Genomic DNA, 21,861 nt, shown 5'->3' with positions numbered 1-21,861 from the left:
GTACTGCAGAGAAATAATTTTCCCTTCCCAGCGCCCGGCAGATACGGTGATCCCTCAGCAGTGAGGAAAGGTTGATAAGTGCAGTCACTGAGAACACAGAAACAAATTATCAGAAAATCAAGCTCAAACCATGAGCAGCTTGAGCAGCAGACCCTCATCAAATCAGCAGAAACCCAAAGCTTGCTGTTCACCCTAAGAGTACATTGCAATATGCAACGTTTTATTGTCTCTTTCGTTTAATTTGTAGCCAGAGGATGAAGTTAAGCCACGGAATGGGCTTTATTAGTGGAGCCAGAGAAGGTGTTTCTGCCACTGGCCAGCAGCATCAGTAGGGCCTGGCTGGATGTGACGATGGGCTCAGCCAAACCACGGGTAAACTCAGAAATTCGGGCTGAAGCTGCTGGCCACGAACAAAGTTCTTAACCCTGCCTCCTTTGAACCAAACAGAACAACCTCCGGAAGCATCAGAAACAGCAGCTTTGGAGAAAAGAAAGAGCTGCAGGTCTCACTTTGTGCCACTGTAGATCGCACTGTTGATAAAAATAGCTGTGAGCTGGATGGTAATCGCGGGGCTAAAAGGGCTGTACCCGAGGTGGAGCTCAAGGCTGCGGGTTTGCCCAGTTCTGTCTGATGAGTGAAAAAGCGCTTTGGATTTTCCTGAGTCGCACTGATACACTGCGCTGAGGAGCTATTTGCTTGTACATTCCCCCGCTATTTCAATTAGAGACTTTAGCTGGGTAGTCCCTGATCCTGCAAGCGTGTAGCGGGTGCAGGAGGCGTTTTTAGAAAGAAAATAGAGCCCCGGGACTTGATTCAGTGGCGCTCAGTCCCTGATGCCGGCTGAGCAGAGAATGCCTTGAAACTCTTGCTCTCAGGTGTTCCCTCTTCCTTTAATTTACATTAGGGGGGAGGTAAATCTGTTCAGCAGCATCTGTGCATTACCACTGATGTTTTAATTTTCAGTTAAAAGATTTTAATTAAAACCTGACATCATTTGGCATGAAAAATGAGAGTGAATTTAAATTATACATGCAGACTGAACTAATATCGGTTTATGTAGTGGTTTCAAGAACAGCTCTATCTGATTAATCCAAGCGGTAGCAATGGAAGGGGCTCCGGTTGCTCCGTTTGTATAATTCTGCCGTTATCCTAGCAAAGTAATTATAAGGAGAGATGTTTTGTGCTGGTTTTCCCAGTTTCTCTTTGCTGGGATTCTGCCTCTCCGTTTCCTTCTGGATCATCCTGGCCAAATGCAATTGCTCTCCAGGCATCAAGGAGGTATTTCTGTGGGAGATGTTTGCTCTTGGAATGGCTCAGAATGTTGTTTTGATAATTTTGCAGGTTTCTCTTGGAAGGGAGGTGGTAAAATCACTCGCAGCCCCGTCCGGGGTGTGTGTCAAACCATGCGAATGCAGCTTTATTCTCCATTCCCTGCGTTATTCACAAACGGAGTATAAACATGTCTAGGATGCGTATTTAAAATACCTTTATTTGCCAAACATCATCTGTCTCTCTGCACAGGCTTAAATAGGAAAACAAGGGAAGATTTTTTCCAGGCCTGTTACTCCCCCCTGTAGCAAAAAACCTACATCTCAGACACTTTCCTTCTCTGAAAATTGTGGTTCAGCTATGGGCAGTGTGTCATTTTCTCGGTGAGGCTGTGCCTATGGACTGCTCGTGAACCTGGGTTTGCTTTTATGTTGGGCCGGCTCTGCGCAAAACTCTGCCGAAATAAGCTTTTTCTCATGTCATCACTGTTTAAAGTGTATAAAACGGAAAGGGCGGAGGTAACGGGCACTTCTGTGGATCTTCTCTGGTGCCACACGAACAAGAACGCTCAAACACAAAAAGGAAGAACAATTACACTGAAGCTTTTAGGTAAGAACCGACATTTGGTATCATCCCAACTGTTTATTACATCTTGCTTAATTATTGGGGAACTTGTGGTCAAAGGGTCATAGTTGAGGTGAAGAGGTTTCAAGTCTATTTCTCTTACCTGCCCTCAGATCATCTTTGTGGTCAGAAATGAAAAGGATTATGCTTCAGATATATAGTCTGCTTTTTCTGAAGGTATCCCAGGCAGTCTAGTGGGAAAAAAACATTCAGGAATGGTGTGAAGAAATACGATAAAGATTGTGGCACATCACCGTAGCAAGTCAGTGATTCTTTAAATAAATGGGATGCTTGCAATGCTGCAGGTTGCTGTGAAGGCTTCTCAAAGCTCCTGTAACCTACATCAGTTACTCGTGGGTTTGATGAGTCGCGCAAACATTCAGCATCTGCGCTGGGACAAATTTGGAACACGCCTAGTTATTAGATTCACATAATATGATTTAATGAGGCTGCCACAGCTGTCTCGAGTATTTATTTCCTTTGTATTATTGGGAAATCCGTGTTTTGCTTTTAAGGGAGCCGTTTAATGTGTTCTCCTGCCGCTAAGTAGACCATTGATATCCTTGCTTCACTTGTATGTTGGTTTTAGCCCTGTCAGCTCTGCTGTCGCTGTAGTGGAATATTTCACAGTTTGACGCAGTCTGCTCTTATATCAGCAGCGTAATTTATACCTATAACCCGGCTTTTCAGCCTAAGGATGTTGAATGTATTATACGCACTGTATCAGAATTAAAAAAAAAAAATTCCCATTAAACCAGGCTCATTACCTTGATTTATTGATTTTTGTAACCTCATTGCAAAATCTAAGGATTCGGGTTGATCTGAATCAGCATAAGTGTGATTAATGAAGAAATAATTTAAGTTGATTAAAAAGGGCTTAAAATAATGTGATTAGGCTGTGGAGATTTGGGTGGCTTATTGGATTACACATTTTATTCCTGGAGGATTGCTGTAAGATTCAGAATGAAATTAAATTGGCCACAGTATTTTGGGCCCCAAGTGCCTGGTGATACCAGAGCCATGATACCAGAGCATCTTTTTTTCCTGTGGGTTTTTCGGTTTTGGCTTCTTTTGGTTTTTTGGTTTTGTTTTTTTGTTTGTTGGGTTGGTCTGGTTTTTGGTTTTTGTTTCAGATATTGAGAGGATATGTCCCCTGACGGTGCTGATTTTTATATAATCGTCTATAATCCATGACAATGTCAGTCTACATCTTGAGTGTCTACGGTGTCCATAAGGAAATGTAATTTGAAAGACTTTTTAAAATAGATTGATTCAGTATTTAATTAAACTACTCAACTGAAACCATTACATTCTGAATAAAAGTGCCGAGATATGCCTTTATTAGGGCATAAGAATTGTCCCTTGAATTTATCGCGTATATTAATTTGGGCTCCTGCAGTTGCTCTGACCAGACGGCGTGTGTATAGAACAGAAAGAATCTGGAATCTCTTACTTGAGAGTGTTTTCCAAAATCTTCCTGATTCTTGTGGCTCTTGTGAACTCTCTCCAGTTTTCAAGGTAATTTCTAAACCAAGGGTATCACAAATACAAAGATATTAGAACTTTTTGTTTCTGAGCAGATATTATGTTTATACAGCCAAGTATACCGTTGTGATCTTAGTGTTATATTCTGTGCTGATCATTTGTGATGACAAAGTTGGGGTTTTTCTCCAAAATTATTGGTTCCTCAATCAGAGTCCTATAAATAAGACCTGCCCCTTGCCTTTTTAGATTTATGACCTCATATTGCGGTCCTTATTGGAACAAGGTTTGTTTTTTTTTTTTTTATGCAAAGTCTTTTGACTTTTGGTCACTGACCCATATTATTTGTTATTCATCACTGATCACATCCTGGCTTTGTATCATCTCCAGACTCCACGTATATTGATTTTATGCTTTCTTCCAGGTCACTCTAAAAATGCTAAATAGCATTGGGCTGCGAACGGGTCCCAGCAGGATCCCATTTGAAGCATATCCACTCAATGAGTGTTTCACATTTACTGTTGCATTTGAGACACATTATTTATCTCGTGTTTGATCCACTTAATGTCTTCTGAGTTTGTTTTTATTGCTGTATCATCTTCTTAATCAAAATGTAATTCAGTACCAAGTCAAATGCATTGCAGAAACCACAATATATTAGAGTCTAAGTGTATTGTGTATTACAGAGTCTAAATATATTACGACTTTATTATGTGTATCAACCAAACTTTTAATCTTATAAAAGAAGAAATATCAGTTTAGTCTGGCAAGCTCTGTTTTCCGTAATGTTGGAAATGGTTAATGCTAATTATCTTTTTATTCCTTCTTAATCAAATTGTTTTTTCAGCTTTCCCATTTCCCATTTTTTTCCCATTTCCTGTTGCAGCCCTGGCCCCTACATTGACTTTCTCTGTTCTCTTAGCTTATATAAACCTTCCCTGCTCTGGCTTGCTTCATTATAGAAAAGTCACACCATTATTTGTCAACTTGCCGCACGGTGCTTTGGGTGCCACGAGTGACTCGCTAACTTTGTTTCATGTTTAAAGGTACATTTTCCCACCACGAGCTTCCAGATTTTCAGGGACAAGGGATACCTTACCCCACAGAGCTCATTAGTTTCTCCTGGAAAAAGAAAAAAAAAACCAAACCATGTAATGACTTGGCCGATGAAGTGGCTCATGTGGAGTTTCCAGAGCAGATGGCTTTTAGGATGCACCGCTGCTCGATTAGTGAGCTGTCTGGTATTGATTTCTTAGCGCTAGGTTCATGGGAAATGGCAAAGATCAGGATAAAGCTGTTTTAGCAGCAGTGAAAATGTGGATCGGTTTGTGGGGAAGCAGCTCTTAGCTGCACTGAACAGGTTTAGCTCTCAGCATCGTTAGAACTTCACCTCCTTCCGCAGAAACCGTGCTGCTCTTTAAGGGCTGCTGGTGTTTGGGTAAGTGATGCTTTTTGCCCTCCTCATCCTCCTTAGCACAATCCTGGGCCCTTCAGGTAACTTAATTTCAGACAAAGAATAAATTATGAGCTTGACCTCTGTGTGCAGGGTTGCTCTACAGCTCTTATGACCGCCCTGCTTCTTAACTTCAGATCCCAGGGTTTTGACAAAGGGGGTAGGTTGAGATGGAGAGCATGTTTATTCCTATTTTTTTTCAGTCCCGCGTATTTATTTCTGTTAGCTCTTTGATTTAAACAGCAGAAGATGGAGTAGTCAAAGGTCAGGGTGGATGGGGTGGAGTTTTCCCACAGCCGCCGATGACTTACTGGTCCCACTGTTCCCAAAGCCAGTCCCTCTGACGAGGATGATGATGTGTTCAACAGGAGAAATTCTCTTTTAGGAGCGTGCTGAGCCTGGACCTCCCAGCCCCTCCTTCAGAAACCTTTAGAAAACAGGCTCTTCAAGCTGAGAAAACAGCACTTGAGCTTACAGGAGCACATTTGGAGCTTTTGCCACACTAGGATAAATACCTTCTTGGTAATTCTGAATGAAAACCGTCTCGTTAAATGTAAATCGGCAGCTCTCAACTTTGAAAGGCCGAGTGTGTTCCTGTTCTGCAGAGACTGCGAGGGGAGCAGCCGATGCACTAATAGCTCAGCTCTAATTGCAATTGCGGTTTTGCAGGGTTTGTGTGTATTGCACAGCAGATTGGGGAGGTTGTTAATATCAGTTAAAATAATCCTATCAATGTCAATAATACTCAAATCTTGTTAATTTTAGGCAATCAGTCCATGAATTAGACTTGGATTTTATTCAGTTGATTAAAAGACATGGGAAGGTCCTGCCCAGAGATGAAGAACTGCTGTTGTGTGATTATTCTGATGTGCCCTACGCAACAGTATGAAACCAGAAGCAGACATCTAAATAAAAGCAGGGAAAGAGGACACAGAGGATTCCCTCCAAATCCCTGAGAGATTGAGACTGAATGCTAAAAAGCAACTTTTGTGGATTCTCCATGAGGCCAATTAGGTTTCTTTTCCACCTTAATACCTGAACAAACCCTGATTAATTCCGTGGCCTATTTTCATCAAAAAGCGCAGGTATCTTGGTACTAAAAATAAATGGCTTTTAGTTTTCTGCAGAAAAAGAAATTAGTAACATCACAATTCCCACCTCTCCAGACCTTTCCTCTCCTTGGGACTCCTCTTCTACTCCACAGCCAGGCACCAAAAGTCCCTTCAACAGCAGAAGGCAGAGAACTGGAAAAGTGTTGCTGGTGGCCAGGGAACAAGCAATTTTAACAAGTGTTTGACTATTAATTACAGCCTGGAATGATGTTTTAAAAATATTTTTGGTAGCCTTTGGATAGTTTAAATACTAATGGAATAGATGGAAATCATGCAGAGGAAAAATTTATAATTGTTGTGAAATGTTTTGAGTTGATAATATGTGGGAAAAGATTTCAGTGTAGTTGCTGCACTAAAATTACAGAAAGCTTCCCAAACAGAATCGTTTTGAAGATGTGGGTGACACAACCATCTCCTCACAACCGTCACGAGTTGATGAGATCTGGAAGGCAGTTTAATAGATGCGAATGTTGCTCAGGAAAACTTGGTGTCTCTAATGCTGCAATCAACCAAGGTGCTGTGTAGCTCAGTATATTTTATAGCTCAGTAGGGAACTGGATTGTGGAAAGGGATAAGGTGCTGTGTTTTGAGGTTCAGGAGAACATGAATTATCTTTACATAAATGTATCTTCTCTATCGTTTATGCATTTGTGGAATGGCCGAAGAAAACTTACTCATTTTTTTTAATGTAATTATTCCACAGGATCCTTCAAACCAAAAGTGTGGAAGAAAGAAAACGGTGTCGTTCAGCAGCATGCCGTCGGAGAAGAAAATAAGCAGCGCCAGCGACTGTATCAGCTTTATGCAGGCTGGGTGTGAACTGAAGAAAGTTCGTCCAAATTCCCGGATTTATAACCGTTTTTTCACTCTGGATCCTGACCTGCAAGCTCTTCGTTGGGAGCCTTCCAAGAAGGACCTTGAGAAAGCCAAGCTTGATATTTCTGCTATAAAAGAAATCAGACTAGGGAAGAACACGGAAACGTTCAGGAATAATGGACTTGCAGACCAGATTTCTGAGGACTGTGCGCTGTCGGTGATTCACGGTGAGAACTACGAGTCGCTTGACTTGGTTGCTAATTCAGCTGATGTGGCCAATATTTGGGTATCAGGATTAAGGTACCTGGTCTCTCGTAGCAAACAGCCCTTGGATTTGATGGAAAGCAGCCATAATACCCCACGGTTTGCCTGGCTAAAAACTGTATTTGAAGCAGCAGATGTTGATGGTAACGGCATCATGTTAGAAGATACATCTGTGGAGCTAATAAAGAAGCTTAACCCCACCTTAAAGGAATCCAAGATTAGATTAAAATTTAAGGAAATCCAGAAGAGCAAAGAGAAACTGACAACACGAGTAACAGAGGAGGAATTTTGTGAAGCATTCTGCGAACTTTGCACAAGACCTGAAGTTTATTTCTTGCTTGTGCAGATCTCTAAAAACAAAGAGTACCTAGATGCCAATGACCTCATGCTGTTTTTAGAGGCTGAGCAAGGAGTGACCCACATAACAGAAGAAATGTGTCTAGATATTATACGTAGGTATGAGCTTTCTCAAGAAGGGCGTTTGAAAGGTTTTCTTGCGATTGACGGATTTACTCAATACTTGTTGTCCCCAGAATGTGACATTTTTGACCCAGAGCACAAAAAAATTGTCCAAGACATGACACAGCCTTTGTCACATTACTACATCAATGCGTCCCACAACACGTATCTCATAGAAGACCAGCTCAGAGGACCAGCTGATATCAATGGTTATGTGAGAGCTTTAAAGATGAGTTGTCGGAGTATCGAACTAGACGTCTGCGACGGCCCAGATAATGAACCCATTATTTGTAACCGTAACAACATGACATCGCCGCTTGCCTTTCGAAATGTTATTGAGGTAATAAATAAATTGGCTTTCTTTGCTTCAGAATACCCCCTTATTCTCTGCTTGGGGAACCACTGCTCAGTACAACAGCAGAAGGTCATGGTACAACACATGAAAAGGATCTTTGGAAACAAACTCTATACACAGGAACCTTTATCCTCAGAAGTCTACCTCCCATCACCCGAGAAACTGAAAATGAAGATCATTGTGAAGGGGAAGAAGCTGCCCTGCGACCAGGATATATTAGAAGGAGAAGTCACAGATGAAGACGAAGAGGCTGAAATATCCCGGAGACTCTCAGAGGACTTCTCAAGGGAACCGAAGCTGATCTGGCTCTGCAGGGAATTGTCCGACTTGGTGTCCCTATGCAAATCTGTCCGATACAGAGACTTCAAGACGTCCATGAAAGCTCAAAATTATTGGGAAATGTGCTCCTTCAGTGAGGCAGAAGCCAGTCGGATTGCAAATGAAAACCCTGAAGATTTTGTCAACTACAACAAAAGGTTTCTGTCCAGGGTGTACCCAAGTGCTATGAGGATAGACTCCAGTAACTTAAATCCTCAAGATTTTTGGAATTGTGGTTGCCAGATAGTGGCGATGAACTATCAGACCCCGGGCCCCATGATGGACCTACACACCGGCTGGTTTCTGCAGAACGGGGGATGCGGGTACGTTCTCAGGCCTTCGGTGATGCGTGACGAAGTGTCTTACTTCAGCGCAAACACCAAGGGCATTGTTCCGGGGGTCTCTCCCCAAGTCCTACATGTCAAAATAATTAGCGGTCAGAACTTCCCAAAGCCCAAGGGTGCATGTGCAAAAGGGGATGTCATAGACCCCTATGTCTGCATAGAAATACACGGGATTCCTGCAGACTGCACTGAACAAAGAACTAAAACTGTTCAGCAAAACAGTGATAACCCCATTTTTGATGAAAGCTTTGAGTTCCAGATCAATCTACCGGAGCTGGCCATGATCCGTTTTGTTGTTTTGGATGATGACTACATTGGGGATGAGTTCATCGGGCAGTACACCATCCCGCTGGAGTGCTTGCAGCCCGGATACAGGCACATACCGCTGCGGTCTTTTGTCGGCGACATCATGGAACACGTTACCCTCTTTGTTCACATTGCAATAACCAACCGGAGTGGAGGTGGGAAGGCCCAGAAGCGCAGCCTCTCGGTGAGGATAGGAAAGAAAGCACGGGAGTACACCATGCTGAGGAACACCGGCCTCAAGACCATCGATGATATCTTCAAGCTGGCAGTGCATCCGCTACGAGAGGCCACTGACCTGAGGGAAAATATGCAGGTATGACACTTGGGTTGTGTGTGTCGGTGGAAGCAAAGGTCTTGGGTGAGCTGCTAGTAGGGCAAGCTTGCTGAAGCGGGCGCGAGCTGGTGAAGCTTCAGACCCACAGCTGTTGTCAGCCTTTAACCGGACTTCAGAAGGCTGATGGTTACTGGTGTTAGCCAACAAGCAAATGTGGGAAGCAGAAATGTTTTAAAGCTCAACATGAGGGTGGTGAGAGCCTGGCCCAGGTTGGCCAGAGAGGTGGTGGATGAACCATCCCTGGAGACATCCCAGGCCAGGCTGGACGGGGCTCTGAGCAACCTGAGCTGGTGCAGATGTCCCTGCTCATGGCAGGGGGGGCACTGGGGGAGCTGGGAAGGTCTCTGACAACACAAACCATTCTATGATTTTTATGCCCTCTCTAAAGATGTTTTTCTGATTGTATTTGTCTGAGAAAGCAGAAATGAGGGTCCTCAGGTCTCAAAAACTTCATTTGCTCTCTGGTCGTGGAAAACATCAGCAAGCTTTTGTTTTGCTGAGTAAGGGTTATGCCCTTGATTTTCCCTGTCTGGTTGAGTAGAAGAACCAGTCAGTGGATGTGTCACTAAGCTCCTGTCCACACCAGAGAAACACTGTGCAAAGAGCAGCACGTTTCCCAGGGCGTGTGTTGCCACCGTTTGCCCAAGGGCTGGACATGCTTGACCTGTGCACCCAGAGCCACTTGGATTGTGGTTTTCTCCCTGCTAGATGTCCAGGCCCAGGAGCACATCACTGTCACAACCGCTCGGTGGTGGGCAGGAGCTGAAGAACCAGAGCCAGCCCGCCCGGCGCTCTCCCTGCACGTTCAGTGAGGGGCAGCTCCGTTCAGAGGTCCAGGCGCTGCCTAGAAACAAAACCGAGTAGCATTAAACAACAAGTTTTCTTTAATAAATAGCCGAAATCACCCATAACTATCTCCTTGGTAAAGATATGGAAACAATTTGGTTTTCTTTCTCAAAAACAGGAGAAAAACCCGTAGCACTTCACTGACCCCACTCTTCTGGACAGAGTCTAAAACAAATTAAATGCTGGCAGCTGGAAAAGTTTACAAAATGACATAAGTTTTAAATCGCTCCCAAAGGAATAGTCTAAGCATATTTTTAAGAATGGGAAACTTCCCAGCTTTTCCTTTCCTGCTAGTTGGAACTGCTGACTCCACCTTCTGTCTAGGTCTGGCTTATGTATTGAACTATATGAAAGAAAATAGTCTGAAGCTGACTCAGAAACAGCGTCAATGTGCCTTCCAAACAAAACTTCAGCACAAGATCTGGGGAATGCTTTGTAAAGACTCAGTCATTAGATTTAGCTGCATGCTAATGTATTTTATTGATGAGGAAAACCTCTATTAATTCGCTGGGCACTTTCTGATGGCTGTTTTTTCAGCAAGATGTTGTAGGGGAACATTTACAAGATATGGGGTGTTGTAATACTCGCTTACTTACATTTTGTGCATCTTGGTCATTCATTGTATGACTGGAGAAGCTAAATGATGAAAGCATGTCAGCTGTACATCCACTGACTTGGTAAATAAATATATCCTGGTGTGTTAGTTTGGTTTGACCTGTATACCCAGTATTGATTTTCTTACATGTTACCCATGAAGGGGAAAGAGTATTTGTGCTTCTTTATGATGTGGTAACGCAAGGCTGAAAACAAAGTGGGTTTTTTGCCCCGCTTTCCTTCCCCATGGGAAATACGAGATGTGTCAAGCTTGCTCTTCCTGGAGGATGATGATGACGGGAGAATGAGACGTCAAAACAGCCTCAGAAGTGGGTTAGCACTGCCCCACGTTGTGGGGAGACGCAGGCGGGCACTGACGAGGTCCCTGCAGGCGTGGGGGGGACCGGGTGGCAAGTGGCAATGTGACGTGCTCAAAGTGTTATTTCTTTTCCCTTCCTGCAGAATGCCATGGTGTCTGTGAAGGAGCTGTGCGGGCTGCCACCCATGGCCAGCCTGAAGCAGTGCATCCTCACCCTGTCCTCGCGCCTGGTGGGCAGCGACAACGTGCCCTCTGTCACCCTCTGCATGAAGGACGCCTTTCCGTACCTCGAGCCGCTGGGGACCCTGCCTGACGTGCAGAAAAAGCTCCTGGCCGCCTATGACCTGGTAGGCACTCAGCACCGCTACCTCTGCCTTCCCACACCCTTGCACAGGCAGCCCAAATGTTTCAGTTAGATGAATGAGGCTCTTCAGGTGACTTGGGCCATGCAAAGTTGTCCTTTAATCAAGGACGGACAGGCGGCTGCAGCTGAGCCCTCCCCATCCCCGCACTTTTCCGCAGCGCTATAAGTGGTGCCCGTGTCCCTGCCAAGTCAGCATTGCCATTGGGAAGGGCACTGGGAACTTTAAAATGCTTTTTTTTGTTTTTGCATGGGGAGGGAGAAGTCAGTATGGTACAGAAATACTTGCAAAAAGGTCCAAAGAGATGAGCTGAAGTCATTCCAGGTGAATGCTGCTGCTCAGCCCGATATGACAGATGTCACTGCCGTGCGTGATGGAGCAACAGCTGCGTGTGGCTTCCAGCAGCAGAAGTTGCTGTTGCTTTGTGCCTCCAACAGCAGAAGTTGCTGTCGCTTTGTGCCGCTTTGTGCCTCCAGCAGCAGAAGTTGCTGTCACTTTGTGCCCCTCAGGCTACGAGTCTGCCCCATTGCTGCCCCTCCTCAGCGGACAGTCTGCAGCAACCCACAGCAAACCGCACGGTTCTGCAAACCCTGGCTTAACTATTAGGCTGTGGCAACCAGGCTAAGCCACGATGAACCATCGGTGCACGGCACTTGTTTCTGCAGCTTGTGTTTGGAAGGAATAAAAAGGTGAAAAAAAGGTGGACGGGGCTCTGAGCAACCTGAGCTGGTGCAGATGTCCCTGCTCATGGCAGGGGTGGCACTGGGGGAGCTGGAAAGGGCCCTTCAACACAAACTATTCTGTGATTGATTTTATGATTTGGGGGTATCAAATTGCTTCCAGAGACCCTGAAGTGTTGCAAAGAGCGATCACATCTTCAACCAGTTATTCAGTGTGCCAAAAACTCGCCTCCTCTCCTTTTTTGCTGTTTTAACACACTTCTCATGAGAAAATCAGCTCGAGGGGAAGAGGGAGACACTGATGTTGATGAAAAGAGAAATACTAGAAAAACGCTGAAATAACCTTTGGGTCTCTTCCAGAGTAGTTTATATTACTTGAAGATGATTAAGTTGCGGTAATAAAATACCAGCTGTAACAATTCCAGAATGAGGATTTGTACGTCCTATTGATTGCCATATTTTAGATTGGACATTTCTGGCATAGATTTGATATGTGGTGTGATGTCTGTTGAAAGAGCAAATACATAAATAAGAGATTTTTCTGTCTTTGGGAGCCTGCTCAGTGGAGTTTTGCCAAAATGAATGTGTCACCTCTTATCTTTGTAATTATATACTGAGGAGTACACATGGGACATTTCAAGGCCTCCTTGTGCTTTGGGAACAGTTTTTCAATTTTAAAAGGTGAAAGGCCTCTTCCCGACGAAGACAAAAGCACTTGTATAACTGTTTTAAATAATGTTTGCTCTCACATTTGTCTCTGATGGAGGAAGATGTACCTCCAATGTCAAGAGACAGCGCAAGGAGTTTAAAATCAGAGGGCTGAGAAAAGGAAATTCTTCCATGCCTAGGTAAGGGTTGATTTGAGATGTAATGAGAACATTTTACTTTAAATTATTTTTACCCACTTTGGCTGGCTGGGATTGCCTCTCACTTCGCTAAAACTATTTGCTTCTGAAAAGGCAAAAGCCAGCTTTAATAAACGTTTTTGCTGCGTTTTGGATATTTGCCTTTTGAGGCAACTCCAGCAGCAGAATATCGAGATCTGTTTAGTCTTTTCTGTATTTAAAAAAGTGAACTGTCTCTATCAGTCTTGATATTTGAAAATACGGTGTGGGGAGGGGTTTGCAGTTTTAATGTTGAGAAAGGTCTCCTCTTGTCTCTGGTGTTTGTAGTGACTTGGCATATACAATTCAGGGTGTGTTTCTTTTTAATTGTAATATTTTAATTTTCTGTGTGTGGTGCAAATGAGAGCACAAGGAGATGATGTTAGAAAGCAATATAAAATAATTTCGCTTTTTCTTTAGTAATTCTTATTCAAGTTCTCTGATAAAACCACCCCTAAAGTGTTGGAATTTTTTCCTTTTACAGGAAATTGCCTACTGAACATACCTTTTTTTTATTTTGTTTTGTTTTCCTTGGGAAGTATAAACTCTGCCTGTGTGTTTAATGGGGCACAGACAGCACTGACAGTTTGGGCAAGTGGAGGTACGAGTGCTCGGAGACCTGCCCCGATGATCTGGAAAACAATTAACTGTCTGTTCCCCCGCTCGCCTTGCTCAGCGGGCACACAGACAAAGCCCGGCTTGTGCGGATTGTTTGTTGTTTTTTTTCCTGGGCAATTAATTTCACCATTGTGTTCTGCATTCAATATTTTCTTTCAAGAAAGGCCTTTTTTAGAATAAAATTTAGTGTGCTTTGTTTAAGGGACCAGGATTATTTTTCAAGACTCTATTTATTTATTTTATGGTCGCGCCGCAGTGATTTGGTGGAACTTGACCGTGGCCTTGTCTCGTGGAGGAAGAGGCTTCTGTGGTGATGTCCTGGGTTGTGCGGGAGTCCCTGCAGAGGAGAGCAGGGAATGGCATTTGCCAAAAGCAAGAAAATAAGGTGGACCGTTGACAATACAGTGATAATACAGCCGAAAAGGCCACCGGCATCCCGGCTGGTACCAGCGCCGGTGTGGCCAGCAGGCCCAGGGCAGTGACCGTCCTGCGCTGGGCTCTGGGGAGGCCAAACCGCGAATCCTGGGGGCAGTTCTGGGCCCCTCACAAAAAGAAAGACCCTGAGGTGCTGGAGCGAGTTGAGAGAAGGAACAAGTGACAGGATGAGAGGAAACGGCCTCAAGTTGTGCCGGGGAGGTTGAGGTTGGATTTAGGAACAATTTCTTCCCCCAAGGGCTGTGGGGCATTGGAACAGGCTGCCCAGGGCGGTGGTGGAGTCACCATCCCTGGAGGGGTTGAAAATACACAGAGATGAGGTGCTCAGGACATGGGGTGGGTTATGGTTGGGACTCGATGATCTTGAGGTTCTCTTCCCACCAAAATTATTCTATGATTCTATACACAGAACACGTTTGAGAAGTATGTCAACTACCAGAAATGGAGTTTAGAACGGTTTATTTCGACTTAAAGCTTTGGTCGATCCCATAGAGAGAGTACAACGAATGGGTCTCAGTAGTGTTGTTGATTCCCACACATACACCCCAGGATGGCGTGGTGCTCTTTGGGCCTGGCCTTTCCAAGGAAGGACTCTCCCCCTGTCCCCCTGTCCCCCTGCTTGGTGGCCGGTGGTGGGAGATGCTCGCTCAGGTGGGCAGCGCCTTGTAACCCCTCACGTTGGTGCTGGTGTTCATTGATCACACCAAAAAAAAGGAGATACTCAATGTGAAGAGCAGGGATGGGGCCCAGCTGGGCGTGACAGATGGTTGAATTATTCATTGCAAACAGTTATCCTGTGAAATTAGATTTGATTTTTTTTTTTTTGGTTGCAAATTGTTCAGAAACAGATTGTGGTTTTGCTGTCTGCATGATATATTAATTTGCTGTTGCAGGCATGTGTGAATCGAGGGACACTTGTGCACTTTGCTTTTCAGTTACTGGTTCAGCATTATTTTTCCTCCAAGATCAAATGATTGAATCATTTGCAAATCAAAAGCAATAAACAAGTGATAATAAATGTTCTTGGTTTTACCCAGTCTCTTGGCTCGTGAGCATATATACAGAAATGTTTGTCGAAAAATAAAAGAAGCTCCCCAAGTATCCTTAGATTTTTTTATATCACAATAACGGATTGGACAGAGTTGTCCCCAAAGGGACGTTTTTCACAATTGTCTGAGCGGCTGAAGACAAGAGATGTTGCAGCGCGGAGCATCCTCTGCCAAGGAAGTGTCACCATGCACTGACGTCAACTGCCCAGGACATGGACATTGTCTTGAATTCCTATGTGTTTTAAAGAGTTTTCCGCCCCAAATCAGGCACAGACTGGGGAAGTGATTCTCCTGTTTCTTTCTCCACTTCTTATAATCCTCTCTCTTATTTACCCACCACTCTCTCCGTTTCTGTCTCTGAAAGCCATGTCCCTGTGTCCCTTCTAAAACAGGACCTGGAAATGGTCAGATTGGAGCTTTTCTTACAGAATGAAGTTCCAGTTGGGTACTTTAGATACTCTGTTTTACCATAAGCCTGTTGAAAGCTGTTAACATTAATTCCCGCAAACAGTTACTAGTTGCTGAGCTTTTTAGGTGACCTTTACAATATTTACTTAGTAAATATCCCCTGAGGTGCTACCTTGTGTGTAAGTGAAAACGTATGATAGGGGAAAACTTGAAAAAAAAAAAGAAAAAAAGTGGGTTTTCAGACCAGTTTGGACTCTTATCTGCATGAATCAGTCTCTGGTTCCTCACAGTGAACACCCAGGCTTCGTCCTCGCCATAGCACGTTGATCCTAACGCTGCGGTTAAGGATGGGAACAGGATCTCTGTCTTGTAGAGACACCGTGTCCTGCACGCTGTGTCGTCACAGGTGACAAAGACACCGTAGGCCGGCCAAAATCATCTCTCATGTTTAGCCCACGGTGTATTATTTCTACCCGGTCCATTATTTTCTAGAGGAGCCTGTGAGGTGGGATGCCGGGGTAGCGCTAAGGGCGTCCCCTAAACCCCATCACCGAGCTGAGGAGCTCAGAATCCACTCTCAGGATTTGTCATGGGACAAAAGCTGCTGATTCTTGTTGAGATTGCTGCTGAGCAGGAAGACAGGAACAGGTTAAATTCTGCTCTGAGATCGGCTTTTAATTATTTGTTCTTGCTGAGCCGGGAGCAGTGAGACTTTGATGTCAGCATCAAAGGAGCGAAGGGCCGCTCTACCCACTCTGCATTAAGGGAAAATTGACATCCTATCGCCACTTTTCTCTTAAAAAATGAATGTAATACCTTTGCGTCTGAGAATCCTGAAGCAGGCGTGCCAGAAGCTCCTGACAGTGGGTCCAGTGGTTGGACGAAGATACGGTCAAACGTAGATTACCAGATCGCATGGTTCTCAAGCTTGCTTTTTATGCGCGTCGTAGGATAATTTCTCGTGGCCATATATATATACATATGTATATATATTAAAAAAACCCTCTCCCAAGTCAAGTTCTGCTTGGGAGATCTGAGCACAGGAGGGTCAGGAGCTTTGGACGTCCCGTCCCAGTGGCCCCTTCTGCACAAAAGGACCGTGTGCTGTGGTACAGAAAAGCCAGAGGATGGGCAGAAATTGCCGTATCTTTCCGGATGACAAGCGAAAATATCAAAGAGGAAAAAATCAACGTGGTGCATGAACAAGCGGGTAATAAGAATGAAAGGCAAAGGATACTATCAAAAGTCATTACAATCTCAGGCGTATCCACTGGGCATGTTCTCTTAAAAACCAATTTTGCACTCTGCAGATGTAGCAGGCCTTTTTGTTTCTGCCTGTGAAACTGGTAATGGATTTTTTTTTTTTTTAATGCTCTTTTTTATATCAAAGCGAAGGTGTAGATGTTTTTGTGGAATGAAGCCTGTATGAATAGGTTTAATTAGAAATGAAGATAGCATGAGGTGCAAAATCTGGATCTGAATTTCTCCAGAATTTGGAAGTTCAGGTGTGACAACTGGAAGCATCTCTTCTCCCTTGTATCTAATTAAAACAATACAATGTGCTAATTTACCAGTGTTAGTTTAATACCGTTGTACTGTCTTCCACTCAAATCATCAAAACCTGCTGGCTATAGTTTCATATTTAGTGTGATTGAAAGTAGGAAGGCTTTTAGTAGCTGTAGCATTTTGGCAAAGCTTTCAGGTGGCGGCTGCTGTAACTTTGGGATGTAACACGAGGCAGGACTCGGTTTGCACCATTTTTAATTGGCACGGCTCTCACGCTGCTGGGATTTGGTTGGGGTTTGTTGTGAACGTCCCGGGAGAGCGAGCTGATTCTCAGGCACACGTTGTTACACAGAATGCGGTTTCACTGAAGGTAGCATAGAAACAATTTGCTTGTTTGCCTCGGTTTCTGAAAGGCTTTGGAAGGTTTGTTACCGTCAAAGGAGAAGAGCATTTGCACAATGAGGGGCTCAGGAAATTTGTCACAGAATGACACTTCATCTGCTTGCTCTTAATGGGCTACTCTAGAAGATGCATAAATACGAATATCTCCTTAAACTTGTGAGTGGGCTTTTTGACACTGCCTGTCTCTTTCGTCTTTTTTTTAAATTTTATTTTTTATTTGTCTTTTAAACTTGGATGGGAATGTTGCGGTTAAGATAGGATTTGGATCCGAATGTCCCCAAAGAGAAACTGAAGAAAAGCTGTAGCTGTCTGATCCGCTGTGGTGCGTAAAGTTCAGCACAGGCTGAAGTGCCTCTTGAAATCAGCGCTATTCATGACTTGGTAACATTTCTGATAACCACTTACCTCAAGGACTGTACTTGTTTCTCCTTTTGTTTTAAGAAAAGTACTAATTAGAAAGGGCTCAGTTTCACACAGAGTGGATTCTGTTTGCGTGCTAACTCCGCTTTCTCCTGAGATCGTTTCTGTTTCCATCGCGTTATTTGCAGTGGTGTCTCACTGATGTAAACCAGCTGTTCTTTAACTTCTGGAGCAAAACATTTTCTGAGCAGCTGTCACTTAGCTTGATACAGATCTGGGAGCCCTGATGTGAAGGAATTATCCAATCTTTATGGTGTTGCTTGCAGAGCTCTTTCTAATTTTGAACCTTTGTGCTTTTCTGTGGACTAGATGTTGCAGGACACCCTGGTAATGCTGCTGCTTTTTTTTTTTCTGTTTATTTTCTGACAGATGATTCAAGAGAACAGGGTTCTCATCGAGACAGCAGACATCACTCACGACAAGATCGTTCAGTGCCAAAAAGCAGGTAATCCTTTATTGTGCAGTTCTGGATGGGAGAGGGGAAACAATGTGCCATAATAGTTTGTGACTAATGCAGCGTCTCTCACCTGGTGTTCAAGCGAGCATCCCGGTCTTGCCCTGCAGACTGCAGCCTCTCGAAGGCTCAGCCTCCAGCAGTAATGCAGGCATGGGATCAGGGAAAAATCCTCAGCTTTCACCTTAAAAGCTATTTCTCCATCTGCTCTGCAGCTCTGAGGTGTCTGACAGCATTTAAATTAGTCAAATGGACTAGAAAGGCATTCAGTTAAAAAGAGGGAGTGAGAAGGCGTGCTGCCTTTACTGAGCTCGGTTCTCTACCACAATCATTCCCTTAAACATAGGAGGCAAGAGGCTTTGAAAACCACAAGACTGAGCTCCGCTGCCTGTCTTTACTTACTTATTGCTGGTTAGGTTTGCTTTACATCTTGGGTGCTTACGCCAATATAATTCCCTTGTGTCACAGTGAATCTGTGTGCCTGTGCATCACTTACATGAGGTTTACGGGTGCAAACCACCGTAAGTAGGCTTAAAGTAGATCATACGTTGCTTTTTCCACTGATGCACAAGAATAAGCCCTGCTAGAGAGATAAGGTGTTTGGCGGTGGTAATCCTCTACAACTGAATCCGTCAGCTTGCGTGTATTGGAAACCATGCTGAATAAATCCACGCAGTGTATTTCTATTAGGGGTTTACACTGCAGAACTTAAATATCTTTTCAGTTCGTTTAGTTGTACAGCTGCACCTTTCCTAACCTGTCACAAGCCTTGAAGGTCAGCAATGCGAACACTTGCTACTGCATTTAATTCATGTTCTTGGGACCACAACAATCGTAAATAGTTTTGTTTCTGATAGACATTTTTGGATTTGGCAAGTGACACAGTCGCCACCCATTCGCTTCTATTAAATCTAAATAATGAATGAAACTAATATTTTGTAGCAAATCGGAGCAGAGGGCTGGAGGTGTGTGCAGAGAACGCGACGCAGGACCGTGGCACCACGCTGATGCCCAGAGTTTCATGCAGTTCCCCTTTCCTTCCTTCCCCCAGCAAAAGGATTAATTTTTCAAGTTTGTTCTCTTTGCTGACTTATCTACTTGTATTTTCATTTGTTTGCTTTTTTAGCCTTAAAAATATCATTTCTGATTGAGAAGAAGGCTGGAGAGGTATGAAGTGCTCTTCTGAAGCCTCAGGGTTTAGATGGAGGAAAGGAGTAGGAGAGAGAGGATCCCTCACCGCGCTCAATTGCCAATCAGTTTGTTGCAAGTGTCACCCAGGCAAATTGTTAAATAACGTTTTTAATGTGGCGAGGTGAAGCACTCAAAATTAAGAGGTGTCAGAGGTACCCGGATGACTTCTCATTTTTTTTTCATGTGCAGTCTCAGCCCTGGTCAGCAGCAGCTTGGAGGACCAAAGTGCTAAATGTTTTCCTTGGTGCTCCTACCCTCATCCTCACAAATGTTCGTGGCTCCCTCTCTCCGGGGCAGAACAGTCTCCAGGTTACAGCTGGGGGAAGTGATGTCCAGGGGCAAAATAACTAAAAGGATGCTGCATAATGTCCACATGGAGCTGAGCAGTGTCAGCCTTCATGTTTTTTTTTTGGAAGACGGAGCCAGTAATTTGAAGGCTTTCTATCACTTAGGGAAGTGAAATGATTTGTAAGTGGGTTGGCACGAGGCACAGCTGCAGGGAAACCTGACTTGGGGTGCAATTACTTAGAGTGTTTTCCAAGGGAAGCGCTGCAGGAGCTCTGATATCCCAGACAGGCAAAACTTGCGAGTGGGCGAAGTTTTGCAAAATCAAGAGCAGAGAAATCTTGCATTGGGCGAGGTCGAGCTGCCTCGGTGTTATCGAGCTCCTGGAGCTGGTGCAAGGCAAGAAGAAACCTATTGTTAGTGTGCCCAGGGGCGCTTTGGGCGAGCTTCCAGCAATGCCAGCCTGCTCTGGGCTACCGAAGGACTCCTTCTGCAACCCGCTCAGCAGCCCTCGGCCTCTGCTCCGCACAGGTGTTCTCTCCGTGGGCATTTCTTTGATGTGGTTTCCTCGAAGCTCAAATTTACGAGTGACATTTGCCTTAAAACATTAGGGGAAGGAGAGCTATGAAACAACTGGAGGTGGAACTTGCTCAGCCAGGATCGGCTTCAGATGTTTCAGAGCGATTTAGCGCCAATTTGGCCTTTGTAAGGTACAAATTAAGGCAACACAAGCAGCTCTCTCTCTATTTTGTCTCTTAATCCACACCAGACTCAGAGAAATGTTTGCCTACACTGTGCAAATCTTGCGGAATTGGTGGGCTAATTGGAATCATTCAGGTTTTTATTCTGCTCCCAGATTTGCTGAATTCTTGTATCTAGCAACAGATTTGCAGACATTTGCCGCAGGAACTGGCAACGAAACGTAACAATTCCCAGGTCTGTGGCTGGAAGTTTCAGTTCTCCAGGCTGCAGGAACAGCACTCTTGTGATTAGCGGTGTGCGTTTCTGACATAATTTATCATTGTGCAGTACCAGGGCTTTTCTGTCTGACCGTGATTAAGATTAATGAGGAGCTGTGCATTTGAGTCTGTATTTGCCGTGCCGAACAGGTATCTTCCTCGTCTGTCAGACTGCCTTCCAAGGTACAAAATCGTCTTTTGAAGGAGCGTGACGATTTTGTCGCGATATTGCCAGCACTGCAGGCTGCGAGCAGAAGCGCTGGAGTTGGGTTTGTGGAAGGGCGAGTTGCATATGAAGTGAAAGCAGAACCGCAAGGTTGCACGTGACTTTTTATTCTGGAAGATGCTTTCCAGGATGGGGTCATAACAGGGAAAGCGGGAGGAAAGGCAGAAAGGGTTGTAGGAAGTACCGGCTGAATGCTCACTGAACATTTTATAGGGGAAATCCTGCACTGGGTGATATAAAAATCTGGGGTTTTTTTAGGGATGGAATTCCACGAAGAGCTTCATAACCTCGGGACAAAGGAAGGTTTGAAAGGAAGAAAATTAAGCAAAGCCATTGAGAGTTTTGCTTGGAATATCACAGTGCTGAAGGTAAGCACAGAAACCACCCCCTTGTGTCTCCTATTAGCAAACCTTTGCTCTTTTAGCTCATCTATTTGTACTGTCTTACTAATACTGAAGCAATATTTTGTTTTACTGGGATGTATAAATTACCCTGTATTATTGAGATTTGCCCAGTATATCTAATTACTGCTCTGGTTTGGAAGCTGTAGAAGGGAATTTACCTTTAGCTGTATTAGGTAAAATAAATGCCTCGTGCTCAGAGTCACTCTAAATGCGGTCAGGGCAACTCTAAACTTTTCCATTTTCAGATATTTGTCAAATAGAGAAGTTCAGACCTCTGAGGGTGACCTATGATTAATGAAGGTGCAAGCAGAGTATCAGAGAAACATTCTCCATGGAAAATAATTGCTGCCTGGCACATATCGTCAACACATTGAAGAGCATTTCAAACATCTAGTCAAGGTCAAGGAATAATTGACATGTTTCATTTCTAAGCCACAGCTACGTGCAATAAGAAATTGCTACTGGCAAAATCATTAAATAGTTACAGAGTGCGAGATTAAAGTGTATTTTATAAAGATCATAACTGTGGGCATTCTTCATGTTTAAAAATGCCCTGAGGTACTTTTAGGATGTACCTAATGAGAATGAATCAAAATAGTATGTCCTTTTCTTCCCTAATTCATAAAAACTTAATTACATATTAGTAATACCCACTAGAAGGACAAACTGTTTGCCAGAACATG

The 21,861-nt window shown here is 44.0% G+C and overlaps 1 protein-coding gene across 1 annotated transcript in view; it reads left to right on the top strand.

Annotated features, from left to right (window-relative positions):
* The window catches only part of PLCL1 (phospholipase C like 1 (inactive)), a 106,394-nt gene that overhangs the window by 70,474 nt on the left and 14,059 nt on the right, over nucleotides 1–21,861 (top strand). Inside the window, 4 exon segments of the mRNA XM_065637559.1 lie at nucleotides 6,644–9,115; nucleotides 11,039–11,242; nucleotides 18,029–18,104; nucleotides 21,033–21,142. Coding sequence (XP_065493631.1) covers nucleotides 6,644–9,115; nucleotides 11,039–11,242; nucleotides 18,029–18,104; nucleotides 21,033–21,142 — 2,862 coding nt within the window.

This window comes from Caloenas nicobarica, chromosome 6 (genome assembly GCF_036013445.1).
Source record: "Caloenas nicobarica isolate bCalNic1 chromosome 6, bCalNic1.hap1, whole genome shotgun sequence".
NCBI classification, from domain to species: domain Eukaryota; kingdom Metazoa; phylum Chordata; class Aves; order Columbiformes; family Columbidae; genus Caloenas; species Caloenas nicobarica.
This window is presented reverse-complemented; position numbering and strand designations above follow the sequence as displayed.